The 24,118-nt window shown below is 52.0% G+C and overlaps 7 protein-coding genes across 7 annotated transcripts; 3 read left to right on the forward strand and 4 right to left on the reverse strand.

Moving 5' to 3' along the window:
• Positions 1 to 1,892: 1,892 nt before the first annotated feature.
• Positions 1,893 to 5,288, forward strand: J4E78_000705 (uncharacterized protein; the record flags this gene model as incomplete). Its single annotated transcript, XM_049361367.1, has 2 exons — positions 1,893 to 5,014; positions 5,066 to 5,288. The coding sequence occupies 2 exons, from the start codon at positions 1,893 to 1,895 to the stop codon at positions 5,286 to 5,288; spliced, it is 3,345 nt and encodes a 1,114-aa protein (XP_049226650.1).
• A 3,786-nt stretch (positions 5,289 to 9,074) lies between these two features.
• Positions 9,075 to 9,523, reverse strand: J4E78_000706 (uncharacterized protein; the record flags this gene model as incomplete). The annotated part of the gene is made up of 2 exons (XM_049361368.1): positions 9,075 to 9,199; positions 9,259 to 9,523. The coding sequence occupies 2 exons, from the start codon at positions 9,521 to 9,523 to the stop codon at positions 9,075 to 9,077; spliced, it is 390 nt and encodes a 129-aa protein (XP_049226651.1).
• Positions 9,524 to 10,531: 1,008 nt separating this feature from the next.
• Positions 10,532 to 11,055, reverse strand: J4E78_000707 (uncharacterized protein; the record flags this gene model as incomplete). Its single annotated transcript, XM_049361369.1, has 3 exons — positions 10,532 to 10,656; positions 10,718 to 10,879; positions 10,944 to 11,055. The coding sequence occupies 3 exons, from the start codon at positions 11,053 to 11,055 to the stop codon at positions 10,532 to 10,534; spliced, it is 399 nt and encodes a 132-aa protein (XP_049226652.1).
• Positions 11,056 to 14,716: 3,661 nt separating this feature from the next.
• J4E78_000708 (uncharacterized protein) lies at positions 14,717 to 15,548 on the reverse strand (the record flags this gene model as incomplete). Its single annotated transcript, XM_049361370.1, has 3 exons — positions 14,717 to 14,793; positions 14,844 to 15,451; positions 15,502 to 15,548. 3 exons carry the CDS (start codon positions 15,546 to 15,548, stop codon positions 14,717 to 14,719), a joined length of 732 nt encoding a protein of 243 aa, XP_049226653.1.
• Positions 15,549 to 15,820: 272 nt separating this feature from the next.
• On the forward strand, positions 15,821 to 17,971 carry J4E78_000709 (uncharacterized protein; the record flags this gene model as incomplete). The annotated part of the gene is made up of 1 exon (XM_049361371.1): positions 15,821 to 17,971. One exon carries the CDS (start codon positions 15,821 to 15,823, stop codon positions 17,969 to 17,971), a length of 2,151 nt encoding a protein of 716 aa, XP_049226654.1.
• Positions 17,972 to 19,147: 1,176 nt separating this feature from the next.
• Positions 19,148 to 21,487, forward strand: J4E78_000710 (uncharacterized protein; the record flags this gene model as incomplete). Its single annotated transcript, XM_049361372.1, has 1 exon — positions 19,148 to 21,487. The coding sequence occupies one exon, from the start codon at positions 19,148 to 19,150 to the stop codon at positions 21,485 to 21,487; it is 2,340 nt and encodes a 779-aa protein (XP_049226655.1).
• Positions 21,488 to 21,721: 234 nt separating this feature from the next.
• On the reverse strand, positions 21,722 to 22,675 carry J4E78_000711 (uncharacterized protein; the record flags this gene model as incomplete). The annotated part of the gene is made up of 2 exons (XM_049361373.1): positions 21,722 to 22,495; positions 22,547 to 22,675. The coding sequence occupies 2 exons, from the start codon at positions 22,673 to 22,675 to the stop codon at positions 21,722 to 21,724; spliced, it is 903 nt and encodes a 300-aa protein (XP_049226656.1).
• Between the last annotated feature and the right edge of the window lie 1,443 nt (positions 22,676 to 24,118).

Here is a 24,118-nt window from a genome sequence, read left to right on the forward strand (position 1 = left end):
AAGAAAGAGGCGCAGCTTCATGGACATGATCAGCCCACCCAATGCGAAGCGGAGAAAAGCACTGGTTCCCTTACAGTGTTCAGCGAACAACCGCCATTTAGGCCAGCTCGATTATGACTCGCAAGAGGGGATCGTGCACATTTACGCCAAAGAAGGAGTCAAGGTACAGATACATGCCGCATCCCGAGACAACGAAACGGGTAGCTAGGAAAGCATGGTCTGGAATTCGCTGCTCCATGTAATCATCGCTAGTTGTTGTCGCGCAATTTCGCAATTTTATGGAAATGGGCCTGGATCAAGATGATTATGATAGTCTGCTTGATATTACTGGACCCCGCATGTCGATGTCTCTCGCTCTTCTTCGATCGGTTCTAAAGACAGGATCTTCCAGAGTCACAGCCGCAATGGTAGACCTAGTGCGTTCGCGAATCTGTCTACGTTGATGTGATTCCAATCCACACATTACGTCTCGTCAAAAACTTTGGGAAGCGAGAATGCCAACCAAGGTACCTGCACTCACGAATTTTGCTACTCACTCGGGCCTCATATAACATCCACGCACACTATTCTTGATATCCATTTCATTCATCTTCCTTTCCATCACCCCAAGAACCGACTATATCACCCCAAGAACCGACCACATCGCGACCATGGGACCCAACTCCACCGGTAGAAGACGTGTCAGGGACTCGGCATTTAGACATAGATCTGTATCCATATCTCTCACGCCTGCGGCGCAAGCTGAGATTCAAAACATGATGCGGCCTACGCAAAGCTCCAGCGTGTCTATGAGCCATTTGCAAACCTCGGCGCAAACACCTCCCCGTATACAAAGTCTTACAATCGACACTGACGAAACTTTGCCGCACTTTCCCAATGCACCGGTTCCTGATCCGATTAGTCCTGATGATTTGCGAAGGACTGATGTGATACTCGCTCTCCATCGGCATCCAGTATGGAATGCTTTACAGGAGGCCCCCACGCGTCCTGCCAGACAAGAACGCGCAAGTCGCAACCCAGGCGTGGTGGGAGATGGGCGAGTTATTGAGAGCGCTAGGCGAGATGTCCATGAGACTCGGCCAAGCTATGCGTTCAGACGCTCGGAAGCCATGCACGAACTATTTCGAAACCTCGACCTCGACCCAACAAAGAGCGAACTCGACGAGAGCACACTCGAGCGACTTGCAGCAGCCAGTAAACCTTTTCAATGTCCGATCTGCTTCGAAACTGTGGCCAATCCTACTATCATCGTGCCGTGCGGCCATATCTTATGTCAGCCGTGCCTTGATCAGATGCGCAGGATTGCCTTGAGCGACAGAAAACGGATGCGATGTCACTTCTGTCGACAAGATTTGATCATGTCCACTGACTGGAAGTCTGTGCGTAACAAGTATGGATTGGAAGAGAAAAGTAGGGATGCTGTCAAGCCGCCTACTGAAAACGGGCAAGACGCAGGGGAAGGAGGTAGCAGACTTGGTGGCATAATATCGATGTTGAGAACGGCTGTGGATGAGAGGCTGGGGTAAAGCACAACGATATCCCAAGGATGTAAGGGACGCGGATGGGTTGGGGGGAGAGGCGTGGCTTACATAAGGGTCTGAAGTAGGTGGAGCCGTCGGCGGTTGTGTTTCGGCTGCATGATCCTTGTCAAGCTTCCAGAAGCCGCTCCAGGGCCCATGCACCGTCACCACCGAGCGCGTGGAACTTTGGCTAGCCACGACATTCAAGTGACGCTTGACACAACCAATCTCCCCATTGCGCCTTCTGCTGCTGTCTTTGATTGATGACCCCGAGCTTGATACCCGTCCACACGTCTCCCAGCATGCGATAGATGTGCCCCCCTGCCCACCCATGCCGCCGCCTATTCACCACCCCCGACCTGCGCCGCCATCATGTCTTCCCCCGATACCCCACGGAGATCGACCGAGAGCTTCGAGTTCCTGTCGCCGAACCCGCCGCAGGGCGCCTTCCCGTTCCCATCAGCGAACCATGACTGGACCAACAGGCCCAGCTCCACGGGCGGGCGCTACAAGCCGCGACGTGGCTCAACCGCGTCTTCGATACACTCGGTTGGGGGCGCACTCGACAGCGGCTTCAAGAGCACCATGGGCGCGGTGAGAGAGCAGAGCAACAATGCCATCTCCACGTTGCTCACCCCTCCCATCATGCGGACTGGCATGGTGCCGCATACCACTGCCACAGCGACCGCTGGCCATCGCCCTCCATCCACCAAAGACATCCCACCCGTGACTCTGACAAATGTACCCCACGTCGAGCCCTCCACCTTCAATCCATATCTGTCGCAAGTCGGCGGTTTGTACGACGCTTTTCAACGCGCAAAGGCCGAAGCCGAAGCAGAGGCCGCCCAGCCGGTAAGGAGAGGGTCGAAGAAGGAGGATGCGACTGAGTCGCCAGCGGGGACACCTAATCTAGCAGGTACACCCTTCTCTTCCAACGGGCCACCGAAACCGAAGCGTCGAACGAGCGGATCCAAGCGCGCACTCCCAGCCATCACGCCGCTATCTACAATACCCAACATCTACTTCGACGAGAACTTCCACCTAGAGAACCCGCGAACCTTTGACGTAGTGAGCGAGCGATCCGAGGTGGTGAGGCCAGCGCGGACAACAAGCAACGATGATTTTGGGGCAAACGGCTCTCTGGACGTCCCACAACCTCCCGGGCGGAAAGCTCTGGCCACGAATGCGATTCTACAAGAGAAGCTATCGTGGTACATGGACACGGTGGAGGTGCACTTGATTTCGGCCATATCCACCGCATCGACGTCCTTCTTCGCCGCGCTCGGCTCCCTCCGCGAGCTTCAGACGGAAGCATCAGATTCGGTCGCGAGGATAAAAGGTCTCAGGGAAGACTTGAAGAGGCTGGATGAGCAGATGGCAATAGGAGGCTTGAAGGTCGTCGAAATGAAGAGGCGGAGAGAGAATTTGAGGAGGCTGACAGACTCGGTCGACCAGTTACAGGCTGTCATAGTCGGACTCTCGCACTGCGACGAAGCCGTTGTCGACGGTGACCTTGAAACCGCCATGGCCCGGATAGAAGTCATCGAACGACTGATAACAGGCGCGCTGGACACGACTGATACTCAGAGCACCTCGTGGCTCGACTCTCGATTACCTCCGCAGTTGATCGATTTGCGACACTTGAGAGCACTGGACGGAGTTTTTGAGAACATTACCGAGCTCAAGTTCCGCGTGGGCAGAGGCTTTGAAGTACGATTTGTTGACACTCTGCTCGCAGACCTGCGAGAGCACGTCAAGCGAGTTCCGGCTCATGATACCCTGGAACGATGGACAGCTGCGTCGCAAAAGGCACGCGGGGGCAACCAGAAACCGAAGACGACTTTACCAGCCTACATGACGACAGATGAAAAGCTGCGAGCGGAGCTACGAGCTAGTCTGTATGGCCTGAGCGGAGCGCAATTCACCAATCAAGCTAGCGCAACTTTCAGGGAGGCTATGATCAAAGAAATGAAAATTCTCATCCGGAAACATTTGCCGAGCTCATCAGAAGACGATACTGGTTCTATGGCTTCTGTGTCAACAAGAGGCGGTCGGGGAACTAGTCAGCAGGACAAGAATTCGATCCTTGCGCGTAATCTGCGCGCAATGGATCCTGAGGACGCCGAGGTCTTTTTCGCTAATATTTTCACCAACATTGGAGAGGCGCTCCGCCGTCTAAGCACACTGATCAAGGTGCTTCTTGATGTCACAAGCGGCGTGACTACCCCTCCCGCCTCTGCCGGTGGGCTTCGCTCTCCTCCAAGGAGTCCGTATATGCACAGTATCGATGATTACGTAGGCAATAACGTGCCAGCGCCAAGCTCCAATGACCTGCAGATGGAACTTATGCAAGCTCTGGATATGTCAAGTTTGTTAGGCCAGGCTGTCGACGCAGCACAGACACAGATCACCAAGCTCCTCAAAGTCCGCTCAGAAGCTACAGCTAACCTTCCCTTGGAACGCTTCCTACGGTACTTCAACATGTGTAGGCTTTTTGCGGATGAGTGTGAAGCTGTCTCGGGACGTTCCGGCGCTGCACTCAAGGGTGTGGTGAACACCCACATCAACGATTTCGTATCCAAGTTCGCAGACTTCGAGAAGCAAGAACTGATAAAAGCAATGGATTCAGATCGTTGGGAACCGAAGGACTTTGACGCAAGCGATACTGAGGTCCTGGCACGGTTGTTGAAGGGGATGGAGAGCGATCCACCAAGCTGGGCCGAAACTGGTGACATTCTCCGAGAGATCGAAAAGCCGACCACAAACGGCACTTCAGTACAAACAAACGGCGCATCCGAAGAGAAGCCCAAGGAAAAGAACAAAACCACTATCCCCGCTGTTGTGGATGAGGAGAAGTACACCATCTCAGAATCATCAACAGTCGTCCTTCGGGGTATCGAGCGCTTCGAAATCCTGGTTTCCGCCATGCCGAGTATGACTTCCGAAGTCTCTACCTCCCTTTGCGACTACATCAAGCTTTTCAACTCCCGACTCTGTCAACTGATTCTCGGCGCGGGCGCCATGCAGTCAGCTGGCTTGAAGAATATCAACACCAAACATCTCGCCATTGCTTCTCAGACACTTTCCTTCCTTGTCGCCATCCTACCATACATCCGCGAGTGTTTCCGGCGTCGCAATGCATCAGCTTCCAACAAATCCTCAATCGGCGAGTTTGACAATGTCAAGCGCCTGTTGTACGACCAACAGAACCAAATCCACGAAAAGCTCACAGGCATTTTGGCTGGGAGGGCGAAGGTTCATATGCGCAGCCTCAAGAAAGTGGAATGGGATACTGAGGCTGAAGTCAACAAAGATGTCAGCCCCAGCATGGAGAGCTTGACCAAGGACACTGTGACCATGCACAAGGTGATTAACAAGTACTTGAGCGACATCCAGGTCCGCATGATCATGGGGCCTGTGTTTGAGAGCTACAGAGAGGAGGTTGGTGGTGTCATCAAGGAGGCGGCAGTGAAGACGCCCGGTGGTAAAGCACGGTACGTGACGAAGTCAATTTCGGTAAGTGTATGATAGCTGACACCACTCAGATTGCTACGCGAGGCGAAGCTATTCGATGCGAAACTCGGGCCTATCGACGGTGCTGGCAACGTTGGCTCTCATCTCATCGGCCTCGTGGTCAGCAAAACAGTCGCGCAGCCCAAGGCGGAACCCAAGGTGGAGCCTCAAAAGGAAATCGAGGAGAAGAAGAGCGAGGAAACGGAGCAGAGCACAGAAGTGGAGGCCGAAAAAGCGAGCACAGAAGCGACTTGAAGCGAGATAGAATCCGAAATCAGCTTCCAGTCGCAGTTACTACGGAATGACGCTTACGCTTCATTGGATTAGGTGACGGTCTCGCGATGGTCGTCGCATGGTCCCGCTGCAAGGAGAGAATGACTCTTCAATGGCCTGACCACATCACCTCCGGACTACGTGCACATTCGGCCCCGATGAGTACTATGATGGAAGTGGCCGACGACTATACGCATCTTCACCCACATGTCACCTTTCATGTATCATCACCACCCAGCAAGGCGTTCTGGAGTAATAGAAGAAGAGAGATCACTACGGGGCAAAGTGTCGTTGGATAACGTTGATATTGTGGAATGGGATGATGAGATACTGATGTTATACCATTCAAGAATCATGATCTTTCAAGGCCCCCAAAGAAAATGCGGACTTTCTGTCCATACCTCGCCCGATGTGTGCCCGCCCTCATTTCGTTTGTCATCTCCATTGGATGTACCCCCTTCTGCAGTAGTCGCAGCGGCCTGCACATGCCTAATCGTTATCACCACTATGTCTCTGTCACCGCCGCCACCCAGAACCACCACCGTTTCATCTCTTTCAGAATCCTTCCTCGCACGGTTATCCTGGCCGCTCGCACTGTGCGTCTCATCTTCATGTACTACTACGCTCTTTCCTTCCAGCTTTTCTTCTTCGATGCTGGTATGTGAGTCTGTATGTAGCTCTGCTTCGGACTCCAGTTCGTTTGCTGTCTCCTTGTCGCGTTCCTCGTAGTCGTGTACGCGCGCTTGCAGAGCTAGATGCGCGTTCATTTCTGCTTCTGGAATGCCAAGTTTGTTGTGTAGTGGTCTATTTGACCAGTTCGTCGCGACTTTTCTGCTTGTGTATTGTCGTGGCTGGAAAGACATCGATAGCTTTAGAGTGAGAGAAGGTCAAAAAGAGAGAGGAAGAGTGGGTTTCAGGAGCTATTGGAGATACAAAGATCCCAGATGTTCATGTGTGATTGAAACTGAGTTGTATGTGAAGTGTACATCACCATCACCGGCAAGTTCTTGTTGAATTGTTATGCTTGTCAATTCTTCATATTGACGGACTGCACAACGCATACTGTCCTAACGCGCCACATTCCACTTCTGTGGAAGAGAAGAAGGAAGACCACATCCGTGTGACTGGTAACCACACTGTCCAAAGCAGTATCGAGAACTTGATATCGACATGCACGCCCTCGACGCTGATCATCTTCGGTTACCACCTTCGTGACCCCTCATCGGCGGACGCCAGCAGATGTAGGTCTTGGCAGTTGTAGGATGCGCCCAATTCACTTGATCGGGTCCTACGGACATGATGAGAGCGCCTTCTTCTGTAATACTTGTCAGTTGATTCCTTGCCAATCAGCGTGCAGTCTGGGAGCGTCGCAGGTACTGCAAGTAGAAAAACGGACACACTTACCGTCAAAGTACATGCAGAATCCGCAGTGACGGTTAAGGATTCCCTCGATCGTGGAGCCCGCATCTAGATCGAAGCTGCGATAGTTGAATGATCCATCTTCGCGCATTTCCTGGTAGATGGGATCGGAGACTGGAGTACTAGTATATATGCCGCATAATCTAGTAATTGGCTCATCGGCGGCGGATCTCTGGACGGGGGAAGAGTTGTGGGAACGGACGTAGGCAAGGACAGCGGCGACGTCGGCGTCGTAGGTTGCAGAGCCGGGGACAGGAATCGCGAGCGGAGAGTGCAACGTAAAGTCCGCGGGTGCGGCAATGACGCACAGGGCGAAGATGCACGCGAGCAGAAGATTCATGAGATGCATCTTGGGTGTTTGGTAGTTGTTTCCTTGAATGACTTTGTTGCGCGATGGGTGGAAGGAGCAGTGGGGTGAGTCTGGGGAAAATAGGCGTGGTAAAAGAGCGCGCGGGAGTTAGTGCGCTAATTGTGACACAGGTCGAGGTGACTGTCCAAGCTCGGAATGAGCGATTGAAAAACGGCTTACTCCAATCGGAATCTGAATACAGGTGAGCGGTGATTAGCCTTAGCAAGGAAGTGGCGCGTGAATACCGTAGAATCACCGCATTATATCAACGAGCCATAGGAGATAGTGGCATATGACCTGATGTTTTCGGAATTCTAAACTAAACGAGTGACTACAAAGTTGGTTAAAGAGAACAAAGACAAACAAAGAGAAACACTTTGCAAACACCCATGTACGTGATTGGAGTGTTGGACCCAATCTACTACATCTCCATCCTCACTTCGTACCATCTACTTTTGCAATTGCCGGGAGAATGACTTCTCTACGGCAAAGTAAGGTAGGAAAGCACAGTGAAGGACTTGCATCCGGTCATGACGTCCCGTGGCCCAATGTCAATCCTGTTTCCAGGGGTCTGGTCCAAGTTGTCCGCAACTTGAGAGCAGGGCACATTCAAGACGCGAACTGGATGACGAAAAATTAGCATAACTATCATTGCAAAATCTCCCAGTGGGTATCTGGCTGGATAAAGCTGTGCCTTGACTTACTCTTTGTGTTTGAATCCAGAGTGCTCTGATCGAAGAATACAGCAGGGTATGGCCCGATGGTCAAGTCCCGACATCCTGCCTTGCCTGTAACATTGGTTGACGTGAGGATCAACTCAGCTTGAGCTATATCATTGCCGTTGCTACCGCAGCCGCCATCGTTATAGAAACGTGCGCGCACGCTTCCAGATGCCCGTGGAGACAGTGTACCAGGAGCGGCACTAGCGGCGGCCGCAAGGAAGGCAACGATAGTGGTGAGCTGCATTTTGATGATGTTTTGAGTTCTTTTGGCTTGTAGTATTGGAATTGTTTGAATGTAATTGCGATAGATGTAGTGGTAAAGAATCATGAATGCCAGAACAGGCCTCCTTTATACCCATCTGGCGGTAGGACTATCTCCGCTGTACCTATACGCGACATGCTCTATGGATCATCTCTCACCATATCCTCTGAATCAACTCTCCAACCGTATATTCTACTCGCCCTGGTCACGTCCAAATCTGTTGTCGTGAAGGGCTTGGTGAGGTCAGACGCATGATAGTAAGCCATCGCCCAAGACGACCGTTTCAGTAATGGAAATGATGCCGTGTGGATCTGAATCTTTACTGAATGGGCTATAAGTTATGATAGTAGAGTTTTGATATGAGCTCGTGCTTCAAATGCTCTTTCTCGTCGGTGTGTTGTTGCTGACGCCGTGATCAGTTTCCGGTCAGGACAGGGATGCGCAAATTCCCGAGGTCTTGTCTTGCAGCATTGACGCGTTGCGGGAGCTCAAGAGGGAAGTTGCGTTGGTTTCTAGTCAACTCGTGGCCTGATGGTCCATCTTTAGCCTGCTGCTACGTCACCGCTACGTGTATACTAGCGCGACTGCCGTCTCTGTACCCACATACTCGAGTTGCTAGATTCTGACCCCGTGCTTACAAGACCTCCCAATACGACTGCGCTTGAAGCTTTCCTGCAAAACTGCGTGTGTGCTAGTAGACTCACGACGTCTTCTACGAGAATGTATCTAAAGGCTGGCGTCAGACTTCGCGTGCACGTAAGCTGCAACGGTAGATATTGTGCAAGTATACACGGGTGCGTCCCAAAAATCTTATATTCTTACTAAAAGAGCGACAAGAAGACTATGAAATAACACCCGCAAGACGAGACCGGAGTGTTGGACCCGACTCATCTCACATTTCTCCTTACACCACTCAACTCCTCCATCTTCACGACTAGACCAGATACTTTAGACCCACTGTGATATTTTGACCTTTTCAGCAGATATAGAGCCATTGTCATACGACGGGATGCCATTTAGATGGTGACCCAGGACCGGATAGCCAAGTTCTTACAGCTGGGAGCCTGGCCGGGAGCGATATCGACAAAATTCCCGCTCGTAGTAGACGTGAGCTGAGAGCAAGGCAAGTTGAAGAACCTCACTACTCTCATCATTAGCGAAGCTCTTATAGCCTCCTAGTAATCATGAAGTTTCACCTACCAGTCCTGCTGAAGTTGTTGATGTCAAAACTGGTGCTGGCGAAAGGCCCAACAGTCAGATCCTGACATCCAGCCAGTCCCACAGTCTCGGACTGCAAGAAGACAGTATCTTCAGCCCATGGAGTGGGCCCGCAACCGTTGTCGCGGAAGAAGCGGGCGTAGACGCGGGGAGCGCCTTCGAGCTGACGCTTTTCCTCTAGTTCGACGGGTGTCGCGCTTACGGCGATGGCAGTGGCGAACAGAGTGATGAGAGTGGTGAGCTGCATGTTGAAGTTTGGATGTGCGGTCGCTGGGGGTATGAATGGATGGATGGATGTGGAAAGAGGGAGATGAGATGAGATGTTGTGGTGAGATAGAGAACGGTGTATCATGCTTGCTTTATATGTTTCCATGATGTACTATCATCCAACAAAAGCAAGCCAAGCTGCTATTACGCATTGAATTGCTCCACCAACTTTGGTTTGAAGGGCGACACGGATCGTGCGGTTGGTGGCTTACATCGCCCAGTCGATGTCGGTTGTTTGTAGGACACCTGCTACTGTTGCGATGTTTTTATTGACTGGCCAGAGCATTCTAAGGCTGTTCCATAGCTTTAGGTACTACACAACACGAACAATCTTAAGTTGGTGCCTATTGGTAAGTAAGAGTATACGAGGAAGTGATGTCAAGATCCCCATCCGTAGACTCCGACTTGAGGCCAAATTCTAGGTATTTGTTGCGAGATGACTCCAATCAGGACACACTACGTACGTTTTGCTTACGTTGATGCCAAGTTCGTAAGCTCGTGATGCCGTTTGCCCCGTGGTCCCCAGGTTTTGAGTCTCGCGGTCTTAACAGTTCGTGAAATGACGTGGCTCTGGAAACATCTCGATCTGGTGCTTCGATGCGATCTTGCAGGTAAGCCGGTCGCATGCATGCATATACGTTCACGTGCAGAGTGACTGCATGCATATAGTACGTTCCGTCTACCTGTGACCTCACGCAATCTTACACACCTTCTACAGTTTCTTCATAGGACTTCCCGACGAGTATACTGGGAACACTAATAATGAATAACTCATCGAAATAGTGTCATAGTCTTCGATGTTGGATTGCTCCATATTCTGTATTTTCTATGAATGAGTGACTAGAAGAGCGTAGAAAATTCCTTCAAGGTCCTGAATGTGTTGCGATATGAGCCGGAGTGTTGGACCCGACTCACACTACATCGCATTACCACATGACAAAGCCTTCCTCGATCTGTCCACCAGCAGACCCCTCGTCAGCTATAGCATCTACAAAGTGACATAAGACTTGAGTGTCAGGTTCAGGCAACCAGCCGTGAAGCCAGGGGCGATATCGATGTGATGTCCACTGCCGACGTCGGCAAGTTGCTCGCAAGGAAGATCATAGAAACGGACTACACGCGATTGGTTAGCTCATGTGAACCCAAATTTTGTTAGCATGCAACTAAAACTTACGTGTCCTTGTGAGCATGGTCTCGTTAAAGAATGTGCTAGGGTAGTTGAACGAGGGGGGGAAATTCATGCACGTGCTCAGGCCGGTGGCGGTGGTGTTTTGGAGTGGGACGAAGTCATCGGCATAAGGCCGGCCGTCGCGACCGCATTCTTGGTCACGGTAGACTGGAATGAGTATAACGTCAATACATGTTCCGTATGTTTTGTATTGCGCAATGTTGTCACTTACAAGTGGCGCGGACTCGGGGAACTCCCTGACGGGCCTCAATGCCGGTGGAAGGTGCGGCACTGGCGGTCATAGCCACAGAGGCAAGAAGAGAGGCGAGGACTGTAAGTTGCATTTTGGCGTTTGGGTACTGGAACAAGATAGTATGTTTGATTGAATGTCTGTTTGACTGTAATGTTGTGATATTTCTAGACAGCAGTCGAGCTCTGCTTTATAGCATGAAAGCCATGTACCCATACATTCTGATAGCCTCAGCATACTGTATCTAACTTGCCCTTGTTACGTATAGCAAGCCTCTTTATTCTCATCATGTGTGTCACAGAAGCTCTACTCTCGAAGTCTTTCCAGTCGCCCTAGTTGGTGGCGCATGCCTTTTCCGGGTATAGTCCATAGATGATTCATGGTAGAAGACCTCGCTGATGCCTTCGCAAAGGTGAGATAAGCTGCCAAGTGTTGAATTTTTGTTGACTGGTTGTTGGTTGTACTCAGCACACTGGCTTAAAAGCCATGGGTGTTGTCACATGCGTGTATAGCAGATGGTGCAATAAGTCGTATGTGAGCCCGTGCTAGGAAAGATTTCGTTCAATATTGAGCTGATTCTTCCCTAATTTGCTGAATGTGTGGTCGATTCGCGAGCTTGTATAGCGATCAAGACCGGATCCTTATGAATATGCCCACGTCTTGCGCGTTTTTGAGCGTGCATATCTGTTAAGAGGTGACACGGTTTCGAGCATACGAGACCAGTGCTGGAATAATGTCTTCTCCCGATATGTGTCAGGAGGCGGGGCATCCCAGTCGGCTGGCGCGTGAAGGCCAGAGAGTTGGTCCCGTGAACAGGAGCCGAATTTTCTGACGGGAATTACCAGTCCAGAACAATTGTAGACGGTCAATGTTGGTGGTGACGAGTCACGCCCACGCGACATTCTAGATGTATCGCTGACGTTTACGCATACAGCCAATAAGAGTACTTTGGTCGCCTTATAGCAAGTCAGTCACCCACTATCCGCTGTAAGCTGACGGGTGGCGCTGCTGATCCTAAGGGCGACCAACAGCAGCCCATCAGCAGTGATCAGTGATGCGCGTGGGATGCGACCAAGGAGACGCACAGACAGCCCGTCCCACCGTTTGTATTCCGCCAGGACCTCTCTGAGCGAACGTTCGCTAGCTTTTGCTGCTGGCGAGCGCTCTGTTTATTTTCAACCTATAAACGGTTTGTGGAGGAGCGTATGTAGGACTATCAATGGTCTGCAGTTTAATCATTTTCGTATAGTTGAGTTGCAGTCGAAGGTTGGTTTGAATCCGGTGCTAGAAGACGGCAATCTTCGGCAAGGGCTTATTTTTCACTTCCTCAAACGTCATCCGTCTACTCATGCCCAATTCAGTATATTCCGATCGGTTGTTAGGGTGCTGGAAGTCTCCAAGCCCTTGGCTAGCCATGTAGCTTTCGACTTCTGGATTGGAAGTACTTAAGGTCCGCACACGGTACGCAGATCTCAATCGTCGAACCGGTACCGGTTTTCGAGTGACGACAATCGCGTCGAAAACGAAGCCAGGCTTCTGCTGAGAAGGGAAGGTATGATTTGGGGCACTGACAGTGCGGATGTGGTGTCTGTCAAGACCTCTGACACGTTCAGTGCCAGGTATGGGTGTTCCCTTTGTGATAGCATACGCGATCTCATTGGGACTGGCTATTTCGCCGTGATCAGGAACTCCAAAGGTGTGATCCCGGCTCTTGGAACCATTAGAGCCACTTCGTGAAACAGTGCTCAGAGAGCTCAGGCGACTTGGACGAGTGAGGGACATCGAGGAATGTGAGTGTCGGATGCTATGACGAAGATCAAGATCGCGTGAATAAGGGCGCGGGTGCGATGCATTTAGTGTGAGATGCGATCCCTCTGGATGAATGGCGCGCCATGTAGATGCCGAATACCGGGCCTGCGTGAACAGAGGTCCGGAGTCGCATTTGCTTGCTGAACGCGACGAAAGAGGCGGGAGGTTCAAAGTTCCACGGTTGGCAGAGGGCTGTGATGCAGAAGGTACAGTATCGAAAGAGGATTTACGATACGAGGCCATAAAAGCAGAGGGTATAGGTGGCGGGGCATGATGCGAAGTAAAGACTCTGGATCCTGACGAGCTGCTCCTCCGTGTCGGCGTGGCATGACGGCGGCAGGCGTCCTTCTCACACGTACATATGCGATCTCCTGTGGTTGATGACCCATTAGAAGAGTGTGGCGGATGCCATGCGTTTGCAGATTCTCGGTAACCGTGCTTGAACAAATGAGCTTCGAAAGGACGGTTGACGACGGCGAGTACGCCAAACAGAACAAACGAGGCAATACTGATTAACTAGTTAGCTTTGACATCAGTTTCTCTGACTTCTTTAGCATACAGTGAAATGGCGGCGAAAGTAGTTCCAATACGTCCACATAAGCAAGTGGAACCAGATTCCCAGCTTTGAAGACCTGGTGCCTGTTGCAGACAAATAGGTCTCCTTGCGACGAGAACCATGTTCCATCCAGAGGTTAATAGCCAGAGAACGCATAGCGAGACCACTAGACGGATGGCAATATAGGAAGTCTTTCTGACGGCGGACGTGTGTCGCCATTGTTCTTCCCAAATCCTCTGCTTGATAGAAAATATTGTATGGACACAAGTGTATGCAATTGTTGCGAGAGCCTGCGCAGTTTAGTCAATGTTAGCCTTTATTAGAAAAATCCAAGTACATACAGAAGTTAAGTTCAAGACCACAGGTATGATGTTTGTTACATCCCACGGATCAGATATGATCTGATACAGTGAAGTGACAGAACAAATGAGAGCACTCCAGAACAGTGCGTTAAGCAGGAGCGTAATGAAAATGAGAGTGGATTTTCGACGCGAGCTTCTGGTGTTGACTTGAGCCGTCTCGTACTCGGGCTTGGCGGACGGCTGTTCAGGTCGACTGTTTTTGCTGTCTGATTTAGTCATCCGGAAGTGACGATCCGCAAGCGAGGCGAAGGCAGACTTGTTATCGTGAAAACATCAATTGAATACTGACAATGCCTAGTCAAGGTAGTTTATTGGTATGGAATGGCTCAATAAGAAGCAATGTCGATGATGGTTCTCAGGAAGGTTCTTGGATAGGGCCTGCACATCCCAAACATGCAGCGTCTCAAAGGCAACGCTATGTGCGTTGAGCGGCTGTTCTGTTCCTGCTTTCCAGTTCTGTCCTCAGTTTCGGTGTGTTCATCGTGGCGAGTAAAGCCTCGTGAACAACCAGACACTGAGGAGGTCGTTATTGGAATATGGAGACTTCGTGGATCCATGGCGCACCTGGGACAAACCGCTGTATGTCGCATCCCCACAAGGCTCGCTTGCTCTGTTGCTTTTCGCATTATGAACAAGTTCGAGTCGATCGCGCAAGCGGTGTAGGGTGTTCGTTGTCGGGCAACACCCTCATTGCATACGCAATGCATTCATGCAAGGGCGCTAATGAGGGATGGATACCCCAGATAAGTTGCCGCACAGTAGCACCGGCAGTGCAAGCCAACAGCCGGGCTAAGGCAGGATTGCGACGAAGGCTAATGCTTTCGTTACACGTGTCCGTCAGCTATGCAGCGGCGAAGATGATCCTCGCTTCAACGAAATCACAAACTGCGGGTATGTTGATCCCTGGCGATCGACCAGTCCCTTCAGCACCAAAGGGTGTATGATGAACGGCGCTGATGTTTCGGCGGCAGGGCTCGGGAACGCGGCTTCCGTGTGTGCCTCAGGTTGGAGTGGGTATTTCTGCGTGCTCATAGGAACAAGAGCAGCACGAGGAGGAGAATGAGGACGAATATAAGCACGCCGATGCAGCAACTGGACCATGTGTCTAGGGGGGTAGGTCAGCAACGCCTGTCTAGCGATAGCCAGTTATCTTACCTTCGTTCTGCTTGATGACCCAGCCAACCTTCTTGAGGCCTGTCTGCAGCTTGCCACCCACCCTGTCTGCCACATTGTCGACGTCGGTAAGTAGTTCGCCCTGCTCTTCAAGCTCTCGGCCCATGTCGTCGGCTTGTTGGCGGAGGTTGCCGACAGTGCGGAAGACGCCATCGAGGGCTTCGTCCTGCTCATGCATCATCTCCATCTGTCTTTCCTGCTCAAATGCCGCGTAGTTGTCGTCATCTTCGAAGGAATCTGGATCAGGTAGAACATCGCCATTGGCTGCGATCTTGCCTTTGTTCTTCGCGTGTTGGACCGTCTCCTGCAGTTCCTCGCGCATGTGCTCAATCTCGGAGCCGACATCCCTGACTAGTGTTCTGCGGCGCTCGACTTCGTCAATCTCAAGACCGAAGCGATAGGGGTCATGCTCCACGGCCTTGACGCTCTCCACTAGATCCTCGAGATCCTGGCTGAGGTCTTGGAGTGTCTGTTCAAGTTCGCTGCGAGCTTCACGGAGCTCGGGACTGTTTGCCGATGATGCCGAGGATCGAATACGCAGATACGACTTGAATAGCGGGCGCGCGGTGTTGAGGGCGGAAAGCACGTCTCTGGGACAAGTGTCAATGAAGATGCCTAAACGCGAACGGGGACGTCTTACGCCTGTACCTGGAGGAAAGGATCCTCATCGGTCTGTGATGACATCATCCTGGGTTATGCGACGCGAATTGCACCTCCAGAATGTGGCCAGGAAGCAAGAGGGGCGCGTGGAAGCTTGGGGTGAGGATGTTGGAGCGTGTCGATAAGCTGTCCAGTACGAGCGATGACGCGCCACAACACCTCGGCACGGACCCACCTTCCCAAAAAATATCGCCCACAGCACAGTCAACTCCACCACGCCTTCCCGATGGCGCATCCCTCACCAAGACTGCCGATTTCCCGAAATCACACCATCCGTCTAAAAGACCCTGGATGAAAGCATGGGTCCGGAAACGAGTCTTCCGCTTCCTGCCGAATTCACTAATACTGAGGAATACGTCGAGTCGCTGCTCAATTTGACTACTTCCTCATGGCTACTTCAGACGCTCTGCGGAGGCGTTCACATACTGGACTTCTACACTCGCTCACCTGATCTCTACTCCCATGTCTTGCCGCAGTCATGGAGAGACTGGTTCAAGACGCGAGATATCATGGACATCTTGGACCTACTGATGAGGGAAGACCTCAGTCAGTTCGACGTTAAGAGAGAACCCAGCGAAAACACCTGGCGGGATGGATCCGCGCCTCCCGAGGAACTGCTAGATTATATTCGCACCGTGCGAAAGCATCTGCTAGCTCGCGACTTTCCTCCGCCAAACTCGGGCATTGAGCCTCAGAAAGCTACTATATCACGTCACATCGCAACCGGGATGAAAGTGAAAAAGGTGCACGAGGTTGACAACTTTGCGCGCTACATTGACAGACTCACCTCCGAGATAGCACAGTCTGACAGGAAACCCATTACCCATCTTGTCGACTTCGGCTCTGGTCAGAACTATCTTGGGCGCGCGCTTGCTGCTTCACCTTACTCCAAGCACATCGTTGCTGTGGAAAGTAAACAGCACAATATAGAGGGCGCGAAAAACATGGACATCCTAGCCAAGTTGGTAGCCAAGCCCATTGTTATGAGGAACAAGAAGGAGTACCGCGCCAAAATGGGCAAAATGAAGAAGGGCAACAAGACCGAAGACACTGAGACTACGGCTTTGCTCTATGAATCCATCTCATCCAATACCAAGGGGAACAACTCAGCCACGAATGGTCATGATCAGGAAGCAACATCCGCTTCAGCTACTCAAGATCCTGTAGCAGCTTCACTACCCCAGAACGGCGTGAACTGCGATGAAGATGGCTGCGCACCGCATCCAGTTTCGGAAGCCGCCTCAGATCCCGTTCCGACTACCAAGACTTCTACTCTACAAATATACAATGAAGGCCATGGCAGCGTACAGTACGTTGAACACATCATTAAGGGTGGTGATCTGACACCTGTCATCGATCAAGTACTGGACAGCTCTAGCGTACCCGAAGAGGCGGTGACCTCAGAAACAGCCGTGGTCGCCGAAGCTACTGACTTGAACGTTGTACCCAAACCAAAGGATGTAAACGCAATGGTCATTTCGCTGCACTCATGCGGCAATCTCGTTCATTTCGGACTACGCTCCATGCTTCTCAACCCACATATTTCCGCAGTAGCCATGGTAGGGTGTTGTTACAATCTGGTCACGGAACGTCTTGGACCTCCTACTTATAAGCTCCCTACACTCCGTCCTAATCATCCACGCCTCGAGTCTACCTCCAAAGCGTTTGACCCAAACGGATTTCCCATGTCAGAGAAACTCGCAAATTACCCATTGCCACATACACCTCTGGAACGGTCAGATGACGGCTCGGAAGCAGATACTGGCAACCCTGAACGACCAAAGGGTATACGTCTCAACATCACAGCCCGCATGATGGCTGTGCAGGCACCTTTCAACTGGGGCGTGGCCGACTCAGAACTCTTCTTCACTCGCCACTTTTATCGAGCTCTACTCCAGCGCATCTTCCTAGATCGTGGCGTCGTTTCGGCACCTTTAGACGAGCAAGGCCTTGTTGGCAGCGCAGTCTCAGCTAATGGTCACACCTCGCAAGTGAACTGGACCCCTCCAAACGGTCGTGGCCCTGGCCTATCTTCGGACGGTACAACCACGCCCCTCACTATAGGCACATTGCGCAAATTTGCATACAGCGATTTCGTCTCCTACGTTCGAGCTGCGCTAGCGAAACTCACAACAGAGAATTCTTTCTGTCAGGTTGATCCTGAGTTCATAAGAGAAAAAATGGATGGTTTGACAGATGAAGACATCAGGAATTACGAAGTCAGCTATGCTGAGAGAAAGAAAGAATTGAGCGTCATGTGGAGCTTGATGGCCTTCAGCGCTGGCGTAGTCGAAGCTGTCGTCGTGACAGATCGATACTTGTGGCTCAAGGAGCAGGAAGAAGTTGAACATGCGTGGGTTGAACCCGTGTTTGAATACAAGTACAGTCCGCGCAACCTTGTCGTCGTAGGTATCAAGAAGCAGAGCGATATGCACAGCTCTAGTCAATGAGATGGCCGGTTCAGTCAAATTCGCACAACTCGTTCGACATGAGTCGTCAGTGAAATTACTGCAAGCCTGGCACCGTTTCTCGTGGTGAGCCCTTATGAGCAATGTGCCTTGAGCGTGCCGGGCGTCCACAAAAACTAGACGTCACACTCCAAGGCCCCCAAGCCGACGGCACAATTGCGCGCATTCTCAGCTCATACACGATTCGGCGTGCCGTCGCAAGACATGACCTCACCAGTCGGCTGAGACTGTGCCGAATGGCTGGGTTGCGGCGTCTAGCCCTTCTCGGATCGTGGCCGGATCGTGCGCTTTTAGTGGGCGTGCCTAATCCTTGGCATGCGAGGTGCGCATAGCAGAGAAAGCAGTCGCTACCGAAAACACTCAGGAGATACAAGCGATCACAACAGCACTCAGCCTCACGAGCACCAACACCTACGAAATCACAAATCCGACGAGCATGAAACACAAATACCGGGGTTTTCATATCGAAATGCAGCGCCGCAGGAGGGCAGCGCCACAGGATTTAGCCGCTGCGACAGAATCCACTCACAGTACTCCGCTTACCCGCAGATATCCACTTCCGTCCCATGTTTCCTCGTCTGATTTGCTCAGTACACCCAGATGCCACAACGCCAGCCTACTTTGAGCGACACGCGTAAGGCGGGCAACGCGCAGGGTCCTTACAGCCAAGACCTAAACAAAGCGCGGCAGACGTACACGAGATGGGGGCGCTGTTTAGGCAGCGGCCGCTACTGTTTATGGCCTTACAGGTGACAAGGCTATGCAATGCGCGTTGTGATTAAGATGGCGACGGTGCCCACGTGTTGAGGCTGCTCGCGACTTTTTCCAAAGCTGGATAGAAAGAGCTGGGTCGAGGAGCGTGTATCGCAGGATATCGAGGCATACCCGCACAGATCTTGGCCGCTTCTGAGAATATATATTGACGGCGGTTCACGAAACACCAACGAACAAGATCGGACACGATATACGGGTTGGGGTGGCATCCCAAGCTATTGTTATATCTAGAACAAGACGACAAAAGAGACGGATCAGACGCGAGACTTGACCACGTTACATCCACAACGCCCTACGTGTTGAACGATCAGACACCTGATCGCTCCGTATTCGTATTCCGAACCTTTGGACATCACACTATACACCCCGCATTATTCCGGTATCATGAGGTCCTTCATTGCGCTATCAGCGCTCCTGGTAGTTGCCACGGCACAGACAAGTTCGATAGACTTCAGCGACTCCTCACAAACCTTCGACATCGTACCTACATCAACACCAACACCATCATCAATAGATGACATCGAAGTCAATCCCACGACTATAGAGGATGTCTCTGGACCAATAGAGACCAGCGAAGCCTGTGGACAGATAGCGCAGTTGGTATCGGATGATTTCTCAGACTTTCCGGCCGTAGATGCTGAACTCGCACACGCTTGTCTCAAATCACTACCATTCTACGCAGACGACGCATCAGCAACAATCGACGAGATCAAGAAGGGAGTAGAGTTCCAATCGACTCTCAGCTATCTCAAAGACCCGCCAAAAGGATGGCCAAATGACGCTGTTGACATCGTCGCTGGTCTGGATGATATCAAAAACAAAGTCGGATCTGGGCAGTACAATAACGAATTTGATTTCGAGACCGACATTGCATCCTTGTTGGTAAAAGCGCACGACGGGCATTTGGGCTGGAACGGAATGGCGTACGCAGGGATATTCAGGTGGCGACGAAGCAGCGCTTTTGCCCTTGTTTCTGCATCAAGAGATGGTAGCGACGTACCCCAAGTCTGGGCTTTGGAGGACTTCAACGGCACAGTTGGGTATGATCCCTCGCCCGTTACGCAAATCGACGGAAGAGATGTCGAGAGCTTTCTGCAGGACGAAGCAAACTTGAACGCCTACCATGATCCTGATTCGCGTTACAACGCAATGTTTTTCTCGCAAGCAGCGGAGAACTATGGGTATTTCACCAGTCCAAGGTTTTATCCCGGTGCTACTACCAACGTAACTTATGAGAACGGCACGATCAATACGTACAGCAACGGTGCTCTTGTCCTTCAACCCGAGTCTTGGGGCTACGTTAGCGATGCTGAATCGTTGTACAAGACCTACATTGTACCCCAGACAAGCTCGATGAGGATCAAGAAGAGGGATCCTACCAAGATGCCTCTACATCTGGAGAATCCGCGCGACTACGAGTTTAGGGGTACTTTCGCGCAACAACACGCTTCGGTGCCGTTGCTTTACCCGGAACCAGTCGTCGCTCACTCGGCAGATCAGGTGCCGTTGGCTGGCTTCTTCGTCAACACCGGTGTTGGCGAGATTGGTGTATTGGTGGTGACGACTTTCAACACAGAAGATGTCGCAGGTGCCCAGGAGTTCCAAGCCGTAGTTCAGGAGTACATTTCTGAAGCCAAGTCCCGCGGCGTAGAGAAGATCATCATTGATCTACGTGCCAACAACGGCGGCAAGGTACTCTCTGGTTACGACATGTACCTGCAATTCTTCCCGACCCAACAACCACAGACCCAAAACCGGTACCGTGGACACCGAGCCAGCGAGGTCTTCGGTGAGAATATCTCGAGCTTCAAGCAGATCAATATTCTCAATGCCGAACTCTTCACGAGCCCTTTCAGCAACGACGCCTACCTCTCTTCCACTGGCGACGAATTTTCGGACTGGAACGCAATGTACCCACCTGAGCGATTCAATAACGACAAGTTTACTGCTCTACTGAAATACAACCTCAGTGACCCCTTGACGACAAGCAGCGAGCGCACCGCCGTCGGCATCACCATGACAGGCTACAACGAGCGCAGCAACTTCACCACGGACCCCTTCCGCGCCGAAGACATCATCTTGCTTACCGACGGCGTCTGCGCCTCAACCTGCTCCATCTTCGTCGAACTCATGGTCCAGCAATCTGGCGTACGCAGTCTCGCTATCGGTGGCCGTCCGAACCTCGGTCCCATGGTAGCCGTTGGCGGCACAAAGGGAACGTTGGTGATCCCTACTCTTTACATGGAAGCCCTTACCACATACGTAACCGCTGAATTCGCCTCTTCCCGCTCAGAAGCCAACGACTGGGCTCAATTCCTTCCCACAGCCCCGCCCATCGCCGTGATGGACGCCAGCGTAAACTTCCAAGACAACATCCGCGCGGGCTTCGAGTCGGCGGGCGTGCCAACACAGTTCCTGAACGACACAGCAAGTTGCCGGATCTGGTATGAGCCGGGGCATTACTTCAATGTGACGAGTCTGTGGGAGAAGGCGGCGAACGTGGCGTTTGGTAATGATGGAGGCATGGATGAGAGCGCTTGTGTAGCGGGCAGTGTAACGAGCTCGGATCAGCAGCAGGGTAAGGGTGATTCTAACCCTGAAAGCACAGGCGATGGAAGTGCACAAGGAGGTGATGATGAGGATGCAGCAAGTGGGCTTAGAGTCGGGTGGACGGGCCTGCTTGCGACTGTTGGCGCGGTCACGCTCAGCTTCTGCTTGATGTAGAGGGTACGACTTGTATAGAGCTAGCTTGCATAATGTTATGCCTTGCCGTCTATGATGTGCGAATTCTGCTGTTGTCCATGTTGTCATGTCCAGGTCACCACGAACAGTATCGACGTCGTCATGCGGTTGAATTGAGGCTCAGTTACTCTCTTCTGAAATTTACTACGAGAGTTGCGGACATGAATCTCATCATGTGGGTATCCAACGCTAGTTCTTCTTCCGCCTTCTGCATTCTCATACTGGCCTTTCGAAGCCAATGCGTCCAACATGCCGATCCAGTATGACTTCGCGACCCCTCACCGCGGCCCAACCAAGACTGACTGTTCCCTGTACATCAGGAGGAGAGTCTGCGTCTGCGTTCCTAGCCAGAAGCATGCATTTCCCTTCTGAGGTCTGCAAGACGTACTGATCGGGTGTGATAACCAGCTCTCCGTATTCTTCTTCTTCCTCGTCATAATCCTCATCCTCCTCCTCGTCTACTACCATCTCCTCATCGCCTCTGCAGTCTCTTGGTCCCATTCCGAAAACAAGATCAGGGAAAACGTCCAATGCTCCACAGTCCACGTACAGCACCTCCTCTTCGTCCCTGGCTTGCTGTTCGGTAGTCGTAGCTAGCAGCAAGACGTCCCAGATACCCTTCGGGACGTATATGTAGGGTGTGCTTAGATCGAGAGTCGCGGATTGAGCAGGCATGGTAAGCATACCATCCTTCCTGATGCCAATGCCTAGTATGGGGATGCGTGCGCCGAGCATGCCCCCGGAGTGCAGTGTTAGATGTGGGGTCCATGTGAACTGATTGGTAGACTGGGACCATAGTTCCGATTTAGGTGTAGTGAAGAATGTAGCGGTACCCGTGAGCGAAGGATTGGAGGGGATGTTGATGGTGATGGCGTTGTGGACGGTCTCTTTGATGCTGAATGCAGCTGCCGGGGCTTGGAGATGATCGAGACGGGTAGGCCAGACATAACCAGAGGAGGTAGTGATGATGTAGTGAAGATTTTGGTCCAGCTGCTAGGACGTTAGTCGATACCGCGATAAGATCGGTTGTTCTCGACATACTGTGAGAGTGACCACATCGGAGGACGCTGGTTTGGAGTCTAGCAACGGCTTTTGCTGTTGCAGCGAGGGGTCTAGATACGCCGCCGCCGTCAGAAGCGGCAGCGACGTGGAGAGCATTGTTCGAAGCATTTTGGCGGTTGGTGAGTGACCCGCAGAGGCACGGGTAAGGGAGTTCTTTATCACCTCGCACCCGCCCGAGCGGATCCTTTGTCCTCGCCGCAATATATTGCGCCCATTTGCCTTCACTTAACCCGACTGCGCGTTTTTGCTACATAATTGGGGTCGAAAACCTCGCCGCTGGATAATAGCTCGTGTGGCGCCTGCAGTTCCGTTGTGGTTCGCTGACGGCGACGATGCGACCAGGGTGCGCATGCAGCTCGGCTGCTCTTTGGAGGCGCGCAAGCACATGAAACTATAGTTGGCGCGACGATGCAGCAGACACGGCGGTATTTTTGGTTCATCATCATGGCATGAACTTATGGGGTCGGCAAATAATACCAGAAATATCCATGGATACGTCTGCGTCTGCGTGTATTAATTGGAATCGTAGCCAATAATGACGGCGCAACCTACAACCCCATAAGATTAGTCCCGTATAGACCGAGTTTCTGTCGTGTCAAGATCGTAGTGGTAGCTTTGATTGTCTCGAAGTAAGCCTGTCCATCTCTTTGCAGGGCTGACATCGACCTGAACAGACATGGTCTGGAATCGAAAGAAACTTCGTCAGCACGCAGAGCTAATTCAAACACAAGCGGTAGTCAGAGCCCGAGAGATGAAGAGCACAGCTATCGAGGTCGGCTGTCTGGAGCATTGACGGCTGGCGGAGGCATTACTTCTCGTCGCAGGATTCTTCGGTGCCATTGCTTGTTGCGGCAGATTGCTGTGGCCGAGCTTGGCAGATTGTCTCAGACAGTCGGTGACCTAACCCGGGCACTGAAGACGCTTCGGTGTTTAATGTGAGAATCTGCTCGCTCGTGAGATGATTGTGATATGTACCTAGGGTAGTATTGGTGAGCGGTGGTAGACAAGAGCGAACGCGTGTCGGAACCGCGCGACCGGGCGGATCATCTTATCGGGGCTGGGGCCCCGGATGCGGCAGCTGTCACGCTGCAACCAGCGACTCACAAACACCACAGAACCATACTTCGCCTACCGACCTTAACAATTCGTATGCCCGCACTGCGCGGGTAGATGGACGAGCTGCTTTTTGCCACCTGCAGCTACACTCCCCGAGTTCGGATCTCCACGGGCCGCGATAAAGCGTGACTGCGACCCGGCAAACAATGCCGTCGCGCGACGATGGTGAACTAACAGTGGCATCGCAATGAAGCTGAAGTCTGTGCATAGCTGCAATGATGCCGTCAGCAAAGGGCCTTCCACGGTACCGCGTCCTCCACCAAGCGCTTTCGGAATGCGATGGCCGTGATTTCCTTGGTGAGGACCAAGCGCGCAGTCGTTTCACACCATCGCGATCGCCTCGAACCAGCAGATTGTGCTGGAGCGAACAAAGTCTTGATTCTCTCAACGAGGCTGTGTAGAGCGGCGGGAAATGGACGGACGCGCAATTCCCTC

This window comes from Alternaria triticimaculans (genome assembly GCF_023758025.1).
Source record: "Alternaria triticimaculans strain BMP 0046 chromosome Unknown scaffold_1, whole genome shotgun sequence".
NCBI classification, from domain to species: Eukaryota; Fungi; Ascomycota; class Dothideomycetes; order Pleosporales; family Pleosporaceae; genus Alternaria; species Alternaria triticimaculans.